The sequence below is a fragment of the Lithobates pipiens genome, unplaced genomic scaffold, assembly GCF_037356315.1.
Source record: "Lithobates pipiens isolate NorthernLeopardFrog02 unplaced genomic scaffold, aLitPip1_a1.2 Scaffold_13, whole genome shotgun sequence".
In the NCBI taxonomy this organism is placed as follows: Eukaryota; Metazoa; Chordata; class Amphibia; order Anura; family Ranidae; genus Lithobates; species Lithobates pipiens.
The window spans coordinates 291,893,092-291,909,077 of record NW_027507718.1 but is presented as its reverse complement, the minus strand read 5'-3'; the positions used below and the strand labels follow the sequence as shown (position 1 = coordinate 291,909,077).

At 39.6% G+C, this 15,986-nt stretch overlaps 1 protein-coding gene across 2 annotated transcripts in view; it reads left to right on the top strand.

Annotated features, from left to right (window-relative positions):
- LOC143974940 (bifunctional heparan sulfate N-deacetylase/N-sulfotransferase 4-like) overlaps positions 1-15,986 on the top strand; it is a 566,687-nt gene that overhangs the window by 470,369 nt on the left and 80,332 nt on the right. For both annotated transcript variants that reach the window (XR_013272301.1, XM_077476810.1), the window contains exon 8: positions 2,566-2,662. Coding sequence is in view for 1 of the 2 variants with exons in the window: in XM_077476810.1 (XP_077332936.1) it covers positions 2,566-2,662 (97 nt within the window). In the remaining variant the exon portion in view is untranslated. The remainder of the gene's footprint in view (positions 1-2,565; positions 2,663-15,986) is intronic.

Below are 15,986 nucleotides of genomic sequence, written 5' to 3'. Positions count from 1 at the left end.
AGCCAGGAGCAATTTTTTAATTTTTCATCCACATGCTAAAATTTTCTAGCATTTTTTGCTAGGAAATTATTTAAAACCAAACATTTTATATTTTCTGAAAACAGGGGCCCTGGAGAATAAAACAGTGGCCATCGCAATTTTTATGCTGCTCAATATTTGCGCAGCTACACTTAAAAAAAATATTAAACTAAATTTTAATGCACACAAACACAATATAACACGCAAGTCTGTGCCAAAATATTAAAGATGGCATTGCATCAAGTAAAGATACCATACACCGAACACGTAGACTGAAAATTGCACATGCCCGTGAAATGGTGACATACTACAGTACCTAAAATGTTTCACAGATGATGCTTTAAAAGCCTTTACAACCATATAATTATTACTCTCACTTTGGCGTTCTTGACAATACCTTACATGTGTGGTGCAATTCCATGCTGGATCTACATATGCATTTTTGCATTTGTTTGTATGCATTAGAGGTAGAGGCTAGGGGACTTCTAAGTTTTTTTTAATTATTGTTATTTTTTTATTAACTTCTTTATACTTTTAAAAACAATGTTTTTCTTTAACTTTGTTGATATCACAATGGGGCTAACAAGATCCTCTATATAGAGACTTTCTGTGTCTCTCCTGCCCTCCAATGCAGCAAAACAAGCACCGATTCTTGCTTGCTTAGCTGCTTCTCTGGCTGCTACAATGACTGCTTTGGAATTGAAAGTAACAAAATCATTATTGCTTTTGGGTTCACTGGACAAAGAGGAGATCAGGGAACTGATGTTCCTTATCTCCTCTTTATCTACCTATCTAGCTTATGTTAACCATTTTAATTCAAGACTCTGTTTATATTCTATGGGCATGAAGTGATTAAAAAAGACAAAATACATTTTTGTAGAGAGAATGTTTGTATAAGCGAAGGGAAACTCGCAAAGTGTGTGATAGAAGCAGAAATATTTAAAGCTTATCAGTTTAACAATAGGGATGAGCAGCCCAATTTTGATAAATTTATTTTAAAAGTGAAATTACTCATTTTGACTTTGCCTAAATTGTTGCAAATTTGTCCTCTAATTTTGTCATTGTAAGTAAATTTTGCTTATTTTATTATTTTGAAGCCATGAGAAAAAACATTTTTTTTCCTGTTTTTTTTTTTTTGGCAAAATGGGAATTTTTAGAAAAATTTAAATACAAATTTAGTGTGGAGTAGTTTTACAAATTCAAAGTAATTTTGTTACACTGAGAAAGTGAAATACAGTGTATATAAATTCATTATTCAGTAAACAATCAAAACATGCTTTTTAAATGACTATATATGTTAAGAACGTTTTGACTACACATGAGAAGAGGCAACCACACCCCTTTTTATGGTGAGGTCTCCTGGAAGCTTAGCCCCCCTCCTCCTTCCACCGCCACCAGCCATTCAGAAAGTGCAGCACGCTTCACGTATGTGCAGTAGGGAACCGGCTGTGAACCCGCAAGGCTTCACCGTCGGTTTCCCTTACAAGGAATTGCGGCGGCAGCACCCAACAGCTGAATGCAAAATTGGATTGGTTGCTGACATCACAAGATCCCTGGACAGGTAAGTGTCCTAATTAATTTTTGAAGGGGGGGGGGGGGGACTGGAGCTCTGTTTTAAGGTTTTCATGCTATATTGTTTGAATACCATGTCATTGATATATTATATATATATACCAGTAATATATCTTTGTAAAACAACATATTCCACACTTTTTTATTTTTTATGTATTTGTCAGGGGAAAAACAAAAAAGGGCTTTGAAAAAAAACAGAAAACATTTTTTCCCAATTTTTTCATTTTTTTTCCCCTGGTCTTCTCATCTCTATTCCAATATTTTATTGGTCTTTGATTTATTTTTCACAGTAAGAAAAAAGTGTTGACAAAAAAATGTTAAAAGACATTACACATAGAAACTTTGTTTCCATTATTTTTTATATTTTATTATTTGAAGTTATTTTACATAATAACAAAAGTACACCAAAAAAGAAAAACACAAGTATATTTTAAGTAAAAAAAAATTAAATATTTAAAGCACATTGCACCTTTGGAGAGGTCAGGAGTTTGTAATATGACAAGTGAATGGATCAGGAGTGTGTAATGCACAGGCCTCTGTAGAGAATGCAATAAAAAAAATGATACATCCACCCCATAGAAATACTCACCAATCTTATATTCCCAACACTACAGATCTACAAAGAAGGAGCATTACTTCTGCTCAAACCATCACTGGGCAGGCAAAAATGCATAGCAGTGCAAAAATCTTGGACAAAGCACAGCCATGCAACAAATACAAAAAAAAAATGTCACATGGCTGCAACAACTTCAGAGTGTGCACCGCACCTCCTGTACCACACTAAGTATGCCAATCTATATTAGTATGCTAAAATTCTTGCAACTTCTGTAGCATACCTGGCTAGTGTTTTTCTTTAAAACTTGTATTTTACAAAAAATATACCAGTATATAATTTTTTTTTTCATTACAGAAAAAAACATCATATTCATTAGTATGTGCATTCCAAATACAAAACTGTACTTTTTGTTTCAACAGAACCCATGTGATGATAGAAGGCACAGAGACATCTGGTCTAAAGATAAAACCTGTGATCGTCTACCAAAATTTCTCGTGGTAGGACCTCAGAAGACTGGTGGGTAACTTCAAATCAAATTAGTTCCAGTATTCTGACATCAATTTGTTAAATTATCAGTCCAGAACTGATATTTCAGGTTTTGATATAAGCTGTACTTTGACAATGTCTTATATCTCTGGGGCACTCTATTAACATCTTCACTTGGGTCTCTGGGTTTATGTACCATAATCATAGTCATTATGAGAGTGTCTCCCCTCTTCCTGTTCCATTATTTATCTATGTTACCTAATGGAGAAAGCAACTGAATGGGATGGAACACATAAAAAGTCAGTGTAAACACCAAAACTCACCATTAGACTAGGAAATTTATATTAGGCAGATCTCTGATGCTTTGGAATATCCTAGACATATTAGCCCACCAGCTTCCAATTAGAACTAAGCAGCAGAGTATCTTCTCCCTGTGCTTGCATGGATTTCCTCAGCATACTCTAGCTCTAGCATGTATGCATGTGAGATAGAGAACTTAGATCGTAAGCTCCTTGTTCGCAGGAACTGATGTAAATATACAGGATATAAAGTGTTGTGTAAATTGTCTGCACTATATACAGTAAATGCCTGTGAAAAATAAATAACATGTTGGGTGCTTGATGCTTTAAACTAGTTATGAGTTGTTTAACATTAGACCAATGCAAAGAAAGTTTAAAAATATTCCTTTACTACATTAAAATGTCTTAAAATACTTTAATTGATTGTTGCATTTATCTAAGTGCGCATTCTTGTGAATTATGTTTTGTAATCCTGCACTTAAAGGAATTGCCAGATTCTTAGTTCCTCTAACCTGACTTGAAAATGTGAAGTGGAACCATGAGCTCAGAACTGCCATTTCTGTGTTTACATGACAGACAATTTAAACACAGCAGCAATACCAGCTTTTTTTCTTCTGTTTATGTCAAGTGGGTCACTGAGCCAACAGTTAAGCAAAACAGCTGTCACTTTGCATGAGGATCACAAGTTGGCAACTCTTTGTTTCCAGAAGCCCCTAACTGTAAGAGAATACCCAGCATATGGACACCATGCATGCACAGGATTAGTGACTGCACTCGCTCACAAACAAGATGGCAGCACTTTCTGAGCACATTGATTGGGGTATAATAAGAGCCATTATCAACCACTTCTCTACCTATATTGAAGGTAAACAATATATTTAGATCATTTGAGCATAAAACATAACAGATAAAATGTAGGCAATAAACAAATGAGGATAAAGGTGACAAGTCTGACATTGATAACAGCAGCCAAAGAAACAACCAAATAATAGGGAAATGGAAATGTAAACCCACGATGTCATCAAATTATTTTTATAAAAAACAATACAGGTTCAAAACAGCATGATTTGACATATACTTTTCATACTGAGGCTTGGTGGCATAGAAATTTGTATAAACCATGTGATAAAGCCAAAGGTGAAGGTTTGAGCAGCATAACTCATTTTGGACGCCATGGAAGTCCCTTGTCAATGATAACACAAAACAACTTTATTTATCTCTTGATAAAGAGGCTTTTTGCTGCCCCAGAAATTCAGGTTCTGTGGCAGCAAGGTCCCCACTTTCTAGAGAATGAATATTTATATGATCTTCTGTAATGAACAGAAAATGATGGGCAGACTTAATAAAAAATAATAATAAAGTTCATGGAAACCTTAAAGGTATTGTAAAGATAAAAATTTTATTTTTTTAAAATAACAAACATGTTATACTTACCTCCACTGTGCAGCTCGTTTGGCACAGAGTGGCCCCGAACCTGCTCTTCTGGGGTGCCTCGGCGGCTGTCTCTGCTTCCTCCCTCAGATGCTTCTCACGTTCATGCGAGCTCCCGCGCATGGTGAGAAGCATCTGCGGCCGCGCTCCCATGATACAGCCAGCATAGAATGCATTAAGGTGAAAAACATTTACCTTTACAACCCCTTTAACTGAAAGGCAATAAAGTTGTTGAGAAAACTGTTCACAATATTCAACCATCCAGTTAGATGCTAGCAAAAATCTATATTTTTGGTAGTCTCCTCACACATGATTAGGTATATATATAGTGAACACAGCAACACTTTACACCCTTTGCCCTGCCCACCGGTGCTTAGTTATAGGATGGGATCATACAGCAGAATGAAAGTTTTTATGCATCATTAGCCACAGAGAGAGAATTTTGATAAAATGTTAAAGACAGGTGACAACTGGTTAAGAACAATACGAATTAAAGCGATAGTGGGGGAAAAGAGTATATAAAAACATATAAGCAACAAATATGAGAGAGTGTTGTTATAAACCACAATGAAAAAACTAAATAAATGAAAAGTAGGATAATGAAAAAAAGAATCTTAACCACTTTAAGACCTGTGGCCACCTGCGATTGATCCTGAGAGAGACAGAACAGAGAATCACCGGCCCACTGTTACAATAGAGATTTGGGGGGGTGGGGGGGGGGGTTTGAGTTCTGCTCAGTTAGTAATATGTTGCATGCTACATCCTAAATGTGGGTGTAACATGTTACTAAATGTGAACTTTTCCTTTATTGTGAACAAATCACCAGGACTCAGTTGCTTACACTCAAGAGTTCTCAAATAACTTAACCAGGTAACTGCTAGACCATTATTCCTAATCTTCAAGGACCTGCTTACTGAATGGAATGGTACCAGCTAATTGGTTAAATGTTAGCATGCTACCAATATTCAAAAAAAGCCAATATACATACCTGAAAAGTACAGGTCAGTCAGCCGAACATCAATAGTATGTAAACTATTATAGGGGATGACAAGGGACCATATCCAAGAATACGCTGATGAAAATAGTATCATTAGTAGTAACCAGCATGGATTTATAAAGGATTATCCTTGCGACACCACCCTTTTAAAATTGTATGACAAAGTGAGTGGTAATCTGGATAGATTAAGGCCTCTGTATATAGTGTGCCTGAATTATTGCCAAAGCATTTGACACAGTACAAAATAAACTGTTAATTTTCTGTTTCAATACATTTTTATTGTTTTATAAAGGATATACAAAGGCAAGTGGTACAGGACATGTTGACTTTTACAGTTGTAATGAACAGTCGATGCAATAGAGGGAGGGAAGAGGGGTGAGGGAAAGAAAGGGTGATAAAGAAATGGATAAGCAGGTGGTTACACAAACAGTAATGCAAATACTGGTTACTACACAGAATATATCTTATCAGGATTAAGATCTAGTTCACAGAATTCTTATATTTGTTGGTCCAAATTTTCCATTGCTTATCAAATAGATCGCACTTCAATGTATTTATAGCAAGAGCACGCTCTATAGTGTGGTGTTGGTTCACTCTTCTAATTAGGTCAGAGATGTTTACCGTCATGGCAGTTTTCCAATGTTGTAATATCATGGATCTAGCAGAAAGAAGGATGTTGGAAATAACAATCCGCATATCATGTGGAAACTGTTCAATACCCATATGTAAAATCCCTAGGGATGGATTGGGGCGAGTGACAATACCCGTGAGCGATGTTATTAGTTGGAATACTTGGTTCCAGTAACTAACCAAATTGGGACACTCCCAAAACATGTGCAGTAGATGTCCTAGCTGTCCACAATTTCTCCAACATGTATTTTGGGCAGATGGAGAAAATGTTGCCAGTCTACACGGTGTGTATTGCCACCTGTTAATAATTCTAATGGTCATTGCCCAATGATTAATAGAATGGGAGGCTTTTTGGATTTCCCGAAATGTAGTTGTCCACTGATCATCTGTAAATGTTTTCCCTAAATCCGCCTCCCATTTATCAATCGATTTTGTTTTCACAAAGGATTGTTTATCATGTAGAAGGGAGTAGAAAAGTGAAATGCCTTTCCTGGTGGGGCGTTCGCGAGTTAAGAAGTTCCATGCACTGGATGGCATCGTTATAGTAGGGGGAGGGTTACGTTTTAGAAAATGCGCCACTTGGATACATGTAAACTGGTATTTGTTGGGGAGATTGTATTGAGCCATAATCTGTGTGCTGGAAAGAGCTGTACCATTAGACAATAGGTCTTGGATGGTATGGATACCGTGGTTGGGGAACTGTTTTAGGGACAGCATAGGGATTTTATGCTCGAGCAGGCTAAGCGGAAATTTGTATTCCACAGCATTTTGAGATTTATGGGTATGATGTAGGAAGAACCTCCATGCTTGTAGGGAGGCTATAAGGGTAGGAGCCATGGAATGGAGAGCCCAGGGTTTCCAGACATCACTCACGAGCAATGCCACCAGATCTGGCATTGGGGCCATGTGCCTTTCTAGCTCAACCCAAGGTGGTGAATCTATAGTTTTGAACCAGTGTTGGAGTTGGTCCAGTCTAGATGCCCACAAATAATCAGAAACATCAATTAGTCCTACTCCACCTACTCGGTTATTCGGGATCAGGTTACTAGGAGAGCAACAAGCTTTTTTACCATTCCATATGAATTTCCACAGAGTAGTAGACAAGGTCTTAAGGAAATGGGTTGGGATAGGTATAGGTATGGATCTGAACATATACAATATGAGAGGAAGAACTAACATCTTACAAGCTGCCAGTCTACCCATCCAGGAAAGTTCAGTCTTGGCTATGCATTTAAGCGTTTCATCTATCTTTAGAAGCAGTGGCTTAATGTTGACAGAGACTAGAGTTTTCGTGGAATTGGTCATTTTTATGCCTAAGTAGGGTATGCCATCCTCTTTCCATACATACAGAAGGGTGGTTTGAAGTTGGAGTTTGATACGTTTGTCAATTCCTAAGTCTAGAATCAATGATTTAGCAAAATTAACTTTATAGTACGAAATCTCACCAAAGTTTTTCAAAGTTTCATGGACTAAGGGGAGAGATCTGGACGGGTTTGTCAGCATCAGTACAACGTCATCGGCAAACAAATTGATAACGTGGTTACGAGATCCTAACACGTGTCCAGTAATATCGGCCTGGGATCTAATGGCCTCCGCCAGAGGTTCTATCATAAGGTTAAAAATGGTTGGGGATAGTGGACACCCCTGACGGGTGGAATTAGAAATAGGGAACGATGTGGAAAGCATTCCAACTGTTAAGACTTGGGCGGATGGGCTGGAATATAAAGCCAACATTGCGTTGGAGATGAGACCGTGAAAGCCAAATTTTTGGAGAACTTCTTTCATATAACACCACTCCACCCTATCAAACGCCTTCTCTGCGTCTATGGAGAGCAGCAGAGAAGGCGTTTTAGTTAAATTAGCATAATGAACAATGTTAATAATACGTCTTGTAGCATCAGAAGTTTGTCTCCCCCTGATGAAGCCCATCTGGTCGCTTTTAATTAAGGAAGGCATAAACTCTGACAGTCTAAGGGCGATAAGTTTGGCGTAGATCTTTATATCCGTGTTTAGGAGAGAAATAGGTCTAAAATTACTAGGGGTAGTGGGATCTTTGCCAGGTTTGGGTATGGTGGTCACGTATGCTTTTAACATTTCATTTGGAAAGGATGCTGAGTGTGCTGCCCGTGTGAACATCTTTTGGAGATATGGAGAAAGAATAGTGGAAAAGGTTTTAAAATATTCATTATTTAGTCCATCAGGACCTGGGGATTTCCCATGAGGGAGTGAAGTAATGACTGATGTTATTTCATGGCTCGTGAATGGTGAATTTAGCAATTCAAGCTGTGATTCGGAGAGTTTAGGGAGATCTAAATCTTTGAGGAAATGCTGTATTTTGGGAACAGTGGGTTGAGGAGTGTGGGGGTCGGTGCTAAGGTTGTAAAGCTCACTGTAATATTGTGCAAAGTGGTTTGCGATTTCCTGAGGATTGATGATTTTATGAAGGGATGTAGGGTGTATCAGATGGGAAATCCTAGTTTTGGTGCGTAGTGTTCTAATCCTATTGGCAAGATATTTACCTGCTCTATTTGCACAGGCATAGGTACGTAACTTCAAGCGTCTAAGGTAGAAATCATAGTTTTGGGCCAAGTGATCTCTCAATTTTTCTCTAAGTGAGGTTATTTGGGTAGTCCGCTGGTGAGAGGGAGATGCTTTATTGAGGGTTTCTAAATTGTGGATATCGGAAGTAATGGAGTCTATGGTTGCAGTATACTTCTTTTTAGCTCTAGCTCCTAGCTGGATAAGGATGCCTCTAATAAACGCTTTGTGGGCGTTCCAGAGTGTGAAGGGACTCTCTACTGAATGTTCATTTTGTTGGAAATATGTTTTAAGGTTTTGAGAAATCAGTTCCTTGGTACCGGGGTCCTGTAGTAATCTAACACTGCAGCGCCAGATGGGTGACGAGGGGGAGACACCCTTCTCATGAATAGAAAGTGATATGGCAGAATGGTCAGACCACGTAATATCATATATCTCAGAGGATGAAACATTTTGTAAGGTCCATTGATCTGATAAAAAGAAGTCTATTCTGGAATAAGACCCATGTACATGGGAGAAGAAGGTAAAGTCTTTCTCGTTGCCATGTGTGCATCTCCACACGTCGTACAGTTTTTCAGAATGTAGGACCGTATTTAGGCAGGTGTTGTTGTTACGTTTAACATTAGAAGTGTCAAGTTGTGGGTCAACAATGAGGTTAAAATCGCCACCAATAAGGAGACTACCGTATTGGATAGGTTGTATTTTACGGATTAGTCTATTCAAAAATCTAATCTTCGGGTGTTTTGGGCGTATAAGGATACAATGGTGTACGGTTTAGAATTAATATCACCCTGGAGAATAATATGGCGACCATTGTCGGCTGTGATGGATTTCTTGAGATGGAACGAGACCGTGTCACGGATGGCAAGAAGGACACCTCCGCTTTTTTTATTCGGGTTATTTGCCAGGAATATGTGTGGGTAGTTTTTGTGTGTACATTTGGGATGGTTGTCCTGTTGAAAATGAGTTTCCTGTACACATAAAATATCCGCCTTTAGTTTCTGAGCTTCGGTCCACATCGAGTAGCGTTTCACAGGGTGGTTGAGGCCTCTGGCATTAATGGAAACAAAAGTAATGGTCATATTTCAGGTAGGAAAAAAAAAAAATGTGTAAGTGTACTCACAGAATCCTTCGAGAATTATTAGAGTCATCTGATCTCCAGGAGATTGACAGAAGAGGTGCTGCCATGGTATTTAGAAATGTAGTAAAACAGGGGATGAAGGGTCCATCACGTGTAGGTCCAGTGCTAATGGAACAAAGGGTGTAACCACAAAAATAAACAATAACGTATAGAATAATAAAAATAGAATCATATAAGCGATCCATATGCAAACAAAGCTGCAAAAATGACAAATGTCAGGGGTAAGAACAAGGAGAGATGAAGAAATCCTTGTGACCAGGGAGAGAACATATTTGTCAACGGTGTGTGATTATTTACTGCCATCAGTGACATTTTTGGGGGCTCGTCTGCGCGAAACTACTTGCCACTCATCCGGAATAGGGCGTAGTTGTGTTGCAGGTGGTTCCAGAGGGCTTTGTTGTGGAAGTATGCCCCATTGACGCAAGAGTGCGATACCTTCAGCTAAAGTGGTAACTGTGTGCGTGGTACCATCATGTGAGATGGACAATTTTGCTGGGTAACGCCATTTGTGTGGTATATTGTGGTTGCGCAGGGCCTTAGTGATGGTCGCTAAGTTTCGGCGCAATTGCAGAGTATGCCTTGATAGGTCAGGGAGGAGGATCAATTCAGCATATTGAGATAGGTTGTTGCCCCGAGTACGAAACGCAGTCATAATTTGTTCCTTGATATGATAGTAATGCATCTTGAGCAAAACATCCCGAGGGGTACCTTCAGGGAGAAATGCTGGCTTGGGGATTCTGTGAATCCTGTCAATGGTCAGTTCTTGAGGAGATAATGTAGGGATAATGGTGGAGAATAGCGTGTGTACATACTGCAGTAATTGGTTTGGAGGTATGGCTTCAGGAACACCTCTGATTTTAATATTGCTCCTCCTAGAGCGGTCCTCGAGGTCTGCAACTTTACTCTTTAGCCATGCTATCTCTTCATCATGGGACTTGTGGGCTTCTACTAAAGTATTGAAGGAAGTTGTGCATTCCCCCATGTTGCGCTCCACTTGATCCACTCTATTACCTAGGGCCAATACTTCCCTATGGCAGTTAGTGATTTCTACAGTGAGGTCAGCTTGTATGGAGGCTTTGAGTGACATCAGCATCTCCTTAAGGACTGTATCTGAGACCGATCGATCGGATGTGGGGTAGGCCGCAATCAGGTCGGATGCCGGTGGATGTATAGCGTGGCCTACAGGAGCAGATCCGCTTACCTCCATGTCACGGTCCGCTCGGTTTACTTCTGGAGAAGATATCCCTTGCCTTTGTTTGGCTGGGCTTCTAGTCGTTGGGCTATTCGTCCCCGAGGAGGAATCGCTGAGGGAAGTCGTTCGGAGGTGAGATTGTTGCGAGGCCTGCTCTTGAGTTTCAGTCACGCACGAACCGGCGCCATTTTGTGTGATTCCGCGCGCTTTGAAAAGGTTCAGAAGTTTCCGTGGCGGTTGTTGATTCTTTCTATTTTTTGGCATCTTCGGTAGAAGCGAAGGTGTATACACTGCGTTATAGATAGGTTTATGTGGAATTATGTCACCAATGGAGTTGCTATAGGGTTGTTCTCTCCGGTGGCCGAACGGAGCTCTCAGCTCAAGCGTCCATCTTAGCGCTCGGTCGCCACGCCCCTCCATAAACTGTTAATAACCCTTATTGCACCAAGCCAGAGTGTGGTGATTAATAGTGTATATTCAGAATGGTCTGGAATGAGCGGGGTTCCCCAGATTTCTACCCTGGGAACAATCCAGTTTAGCTTGTTAATAAATGATATAGACGTTTTTATAAATAGTTCAATCTCATTGTGTGCTGACGATTTGAAGCAAAGCTGGGTAATAATCTCTCAACAGTATAAAGCAACTTTGCAAAAGATCTTGATAAAAAAGAGGAGCGGTTAAGTACATAGCAAATGAAAATTCAATGTAGAAAAATGTAACGTAAGGCAATTGGGGGCTAAAAATATGAATGCAAGTTATACGCTAGCTGCAGAACCACTGGGGTAATCAAGGATGGAAAAGAATCTGGCAATGACTCAGCAATAGCATGCAATGCTAAGCTGCAGCAAGCAAGGCCAGCATACTAATAGCATGCATTAAAAAGGATATAGAGATAAAACTATAATTCTACCACTTTACAAATCTCTAGTTGGTCCACATCTTGAGTATACCATTCAGTTCAGGTTGGAAGTCCTCAGGAAGGATGTGCTGGAACTGGAGAGAGTCCAGAGAAGGACAAGAAAACTAATAAGGGGGTTGGAGGATCTCAGTTATGAGGAACAGTTACACACAACAGTTAAACTTATTTTCCCTGGAGAATGAATGCTTAAGAGGAGATATGATTGCAATATACAAATATCGAAATGTTGATTCTAGCATAGGGAGGAAACTATTTAGTCTCAGGTTGCTCAGGAAGACAGGTGGCCACTCAATGGAGTTGGACTATAAGTTGTGTAACCACTTTGTAGGAATTTCTTTTTATTGTTAGAGTGGTAGGATGTGGAATTCCCTAAACAAAACGGTGGTGTCAGTGGGAAGTGTTGATAAATTCAACATTTTTTTAGATGGGCATCTTAGAGAACACAGTATACAGGAATATGGAAAATGGTAGAGACATGAACTTAAATGACTGGTGTCTTTATTTAAGCTTACCAACTATGTCACTATGAAATTAAATAAGTAATAAAGTGCAAATGACAATTAATGAAACCCAATTAATTAGAAAAAAATAAAAATAAGGAACAGACAGCTTTAAGTTTTTTTAAACAGTTCAACCTTTAGCAAAATGTCTAATTGGCAACACTATAAAAATATGACAATCCTTCAAACTGCATGCGTATTATGCAAATTATAGTTTTTAGAACTTGCAGTGACAAAGCTAAGATGCCCTGGTGATGCGATACAAGATACTGTGAAAACAAAAGTATCTCTGAAATTTTTTAGGGGCTTTAAAGGAACAATCAAGTAGCAGATGTTGATTTTTTTTTTCTTTATTGTAATGCTATGTACCAAGGAGATGCATGCAATTAAAAATGTTATTTAAGGCCTTACGTCATTACCTGTTTGAAATTACATGCTGCTTTTAATAATGAGGGTATTTGTTAACTAACAAACCATTTAGAATTGAAACTCTTTATTAATATCTGTTACCCCTTTATCATATCTGTTAATCATATTCATAGTTCACTTTAATTTAAAAGATAAATACACAACAATACATTACATATCTCAACTTAATTTGATCTACTTAAATAAAATAAAATTTTCCGTTTGGCAACCATTAAAGATAGTCCTCAACACAGTAACTGTGTCCAGTGACTGATATTCTAGAGTATCTTTTACAGCATGATGATAATCTCAAAATGTCCATGGCAAAACTGCCATTTCTACAGCCATAGCTGAATGATGATCGTCCCTCCCGTACGTTTAAACGTTCACAGACCTTCAGAGAGTATAGGTACTCTGTTTTTCTCTTTTAGAAACAATGATATATTAATCTACTGGGGACACCAATGATTTAGCATTTTAGAATGCTCCTTCTGTAAATGCTTCTATATCTTTTTAACATTCTGAGAAATAAATTTAGACCACACTGAGTTAATATTCATTGAAACAGCATACTATTACTGCATGACTAACTACTGAGAATTACTATGGGGTTGTGTATGAGAAACTGGACACATTAAAATATTTGATTCCAGAATGGGATACCTTCTAGGGGTTAGTTTGTTCCATTTTTTTCCATGCATTAAAACCTTAAAATAATTACATGGTCACAGCATACAGTTGAATTCTATAACTTCTATAAACCCTTACAAACCACTTTGACCTACAGGTAAGCCTAGATTAAGGCTTACCTGTAGGTCCAAGCAATATCTCCTAAACCTATATGGTTTAGGAGATATTTGCCCGAAAACGGGCACTGCTGTCTACGGTGCATGCGCCGTAGACAGCGGCGCGCAGGCGCACTGAACGCGGCAGTTCCAAAAATGGAGCTGCCGCATTTGTCGACTCCCGTGCGCATGCGCGGGAGTGACGTCATCGCGGCTTCGCCGAATGACAACGGCGGAGCTGCGAGACGCCACCAGCAAGATGGATGCGGCGGACTACAGGGGACAGCGCGACTTCGCTGGCTCCTGTGTCAGGTAAGTGACACATAATGGGCTACTATGCGATGCATAGTAGTCCATTATGCTTTACCTTTGCAGGGAAAAAAAGAGGAAGTAAACTCATCAGGGTTTACTTCCTCTTTAACCTAGGATTGTAATAGGAATTTCCTTCCATGTTGTTAGTTCTTCCTGTAAGCTGGCCATCTCTTTCCACAACATCCTGGATTCCCCACATGCATTGTGGCTTATATTCTGCTATTTACTTTCAATTTCTTAGGACTACATATCCCATGGCACCTTGCTTGCCAGACCCCCAAAGCATCCTCCCAATGTTGAGGGTATGTGGCCGGGTACGGTTCAGGAGGGAGGGGGGCCACTCTCTCGTGCCCCCCCTTTTTTCCTGTGGCCGGCCAGGTTGCGTGCTCGGATAAAGGGTCTGGTATGGATATTTAGGGGGACCCCCACGTCAATTTTTTTTTTTATTTGACACGGGGTTCCCCTAATATCCATATCAGACCTGAAGGGCCTGGTAATTGAATGTAGGGGAACCCCCACGCTTTTTATTTTTATTTTTTTTTATCAATGAATGAATGAATTGTCGGCTAATACAGAGAACACTCATTGAGTGTTCTCTGTATTACGGGAGCCAACAATTTAGCCGCAAGTGATTTTAAAAGACTTTTTTTCCTGCACAAATGACACTTTGTGCAGGGACAGTTCTAAGCACCAGAAACATGCGCCCCTTCACAGGCATACTATAGATACCCTCCAGCTACGAAATTTAAAGGAATATTACACTTTTATTGTTTCACTTTAATCATTATTAAAATCTGTGCTCCTGAAAAAACGGCCGTTTTTAAAACTTATTTTTGCATTGATCCATGTCCCCTGGGGCAGGACCCAGGTCCCCAAACACTTTTTAGGACAGTAACTTGCATATTACCCTTTAAAATGAGCACTTTAGATTGTGAACGTTCGAGTCCCATAGACTTTAATAGGGTTCTAAAGTTCACACGAAGTTTAGGTCTGTTCGCAGGTTCTGGTGCGAACCGAACAGGTGGGTGTTCGGCTCATCCCTGGTCCAGAGACTGCTGTGAGATGGTTCCAGAAACTAATGTGAGACAGTTCCAGAGATGGGGTGAGATGGGAGTCCCACCAGAGAGAGACCTCCAGTGCATATCCAGGCAGTTGAGGGCAAGATGTGATTGAGTCACTGAAGAACTACCTGACAGGACATCCTTCCATCTTCTTTGGTCCCAGGATGGGTGAAAGGGCAAATTGCCCACTTTGCTGAGGCACTACCCTTTTGACCACTGTAGGCAGACATTATAGTTTGGAAGTGCAAGGAGGACCTGTTACTGGCAGATCAAATGCACTGTGCAGTCTAGTTCTTTCACAGGATTCTGAGGATTTATTGCCTTCTGAGTTCCTTCTGCGGTGAAGATAATTGCAAGGCCTTGCACTTTGAAAATTGCTATTGAATTACCCTTAAATGGGACACATTACTGGTGTTTATATTACCTCATTGCTCGTTAGTATTAAAGGTACTATAGGCTAGCATGGGGTTCCCCTTTAGCCATACTAATATCTACAGCATTCAATAGCTTGCTTGGGGAGTTCATTTATTACTGTTATCGCTGTGCACATTGGTATTATTCACTTATTGTTGCAGATTGTTATTGATTGCTTTGAGAACTATTTCAACCGGATCTTGCCTGTTTATTCACAACTTGGCTGACCAATATCCTTTTAAGTCTTTTTTTCTTGACTAAGTAAATTTGAGAGAGCTTAAACAGTTTGAACTATGTCTGTGTGTCATTACTGTGCTATTTCATTAACCACATTGCTAGGTGTGTGGGTAGGGGCGGAGATGCTTCTTGGGATTGAAGGGTAGAGTAATGGACTGAACAAACTTAAGCAGCTCCTACGGGGGTAGCCCTACATAATGTTTTTGGGGTTGATTAGCTTAGTGTAGAGCCTACCAGTGAGCTGGGTCTATGCAAGTTGTGCCAGTTAAGGGCTTGCTGGCCAACTTTAATTAAAGGAAAAGAAAACAGGTCCAATACCAGAACAGTTCATCCAGAATTCCAACGCAGGGGTTTCAACAAAACAATAATGTTAACTGAAAAATACCAAGCAACCTGGCTCTCGGATCAGCACTGGTGCTCAGGATTTGGCCTTGGTCCTCTGGACCCTGTAACAGAGTCCCTGTTTTGTACACACTTTGTACCTCTGCTG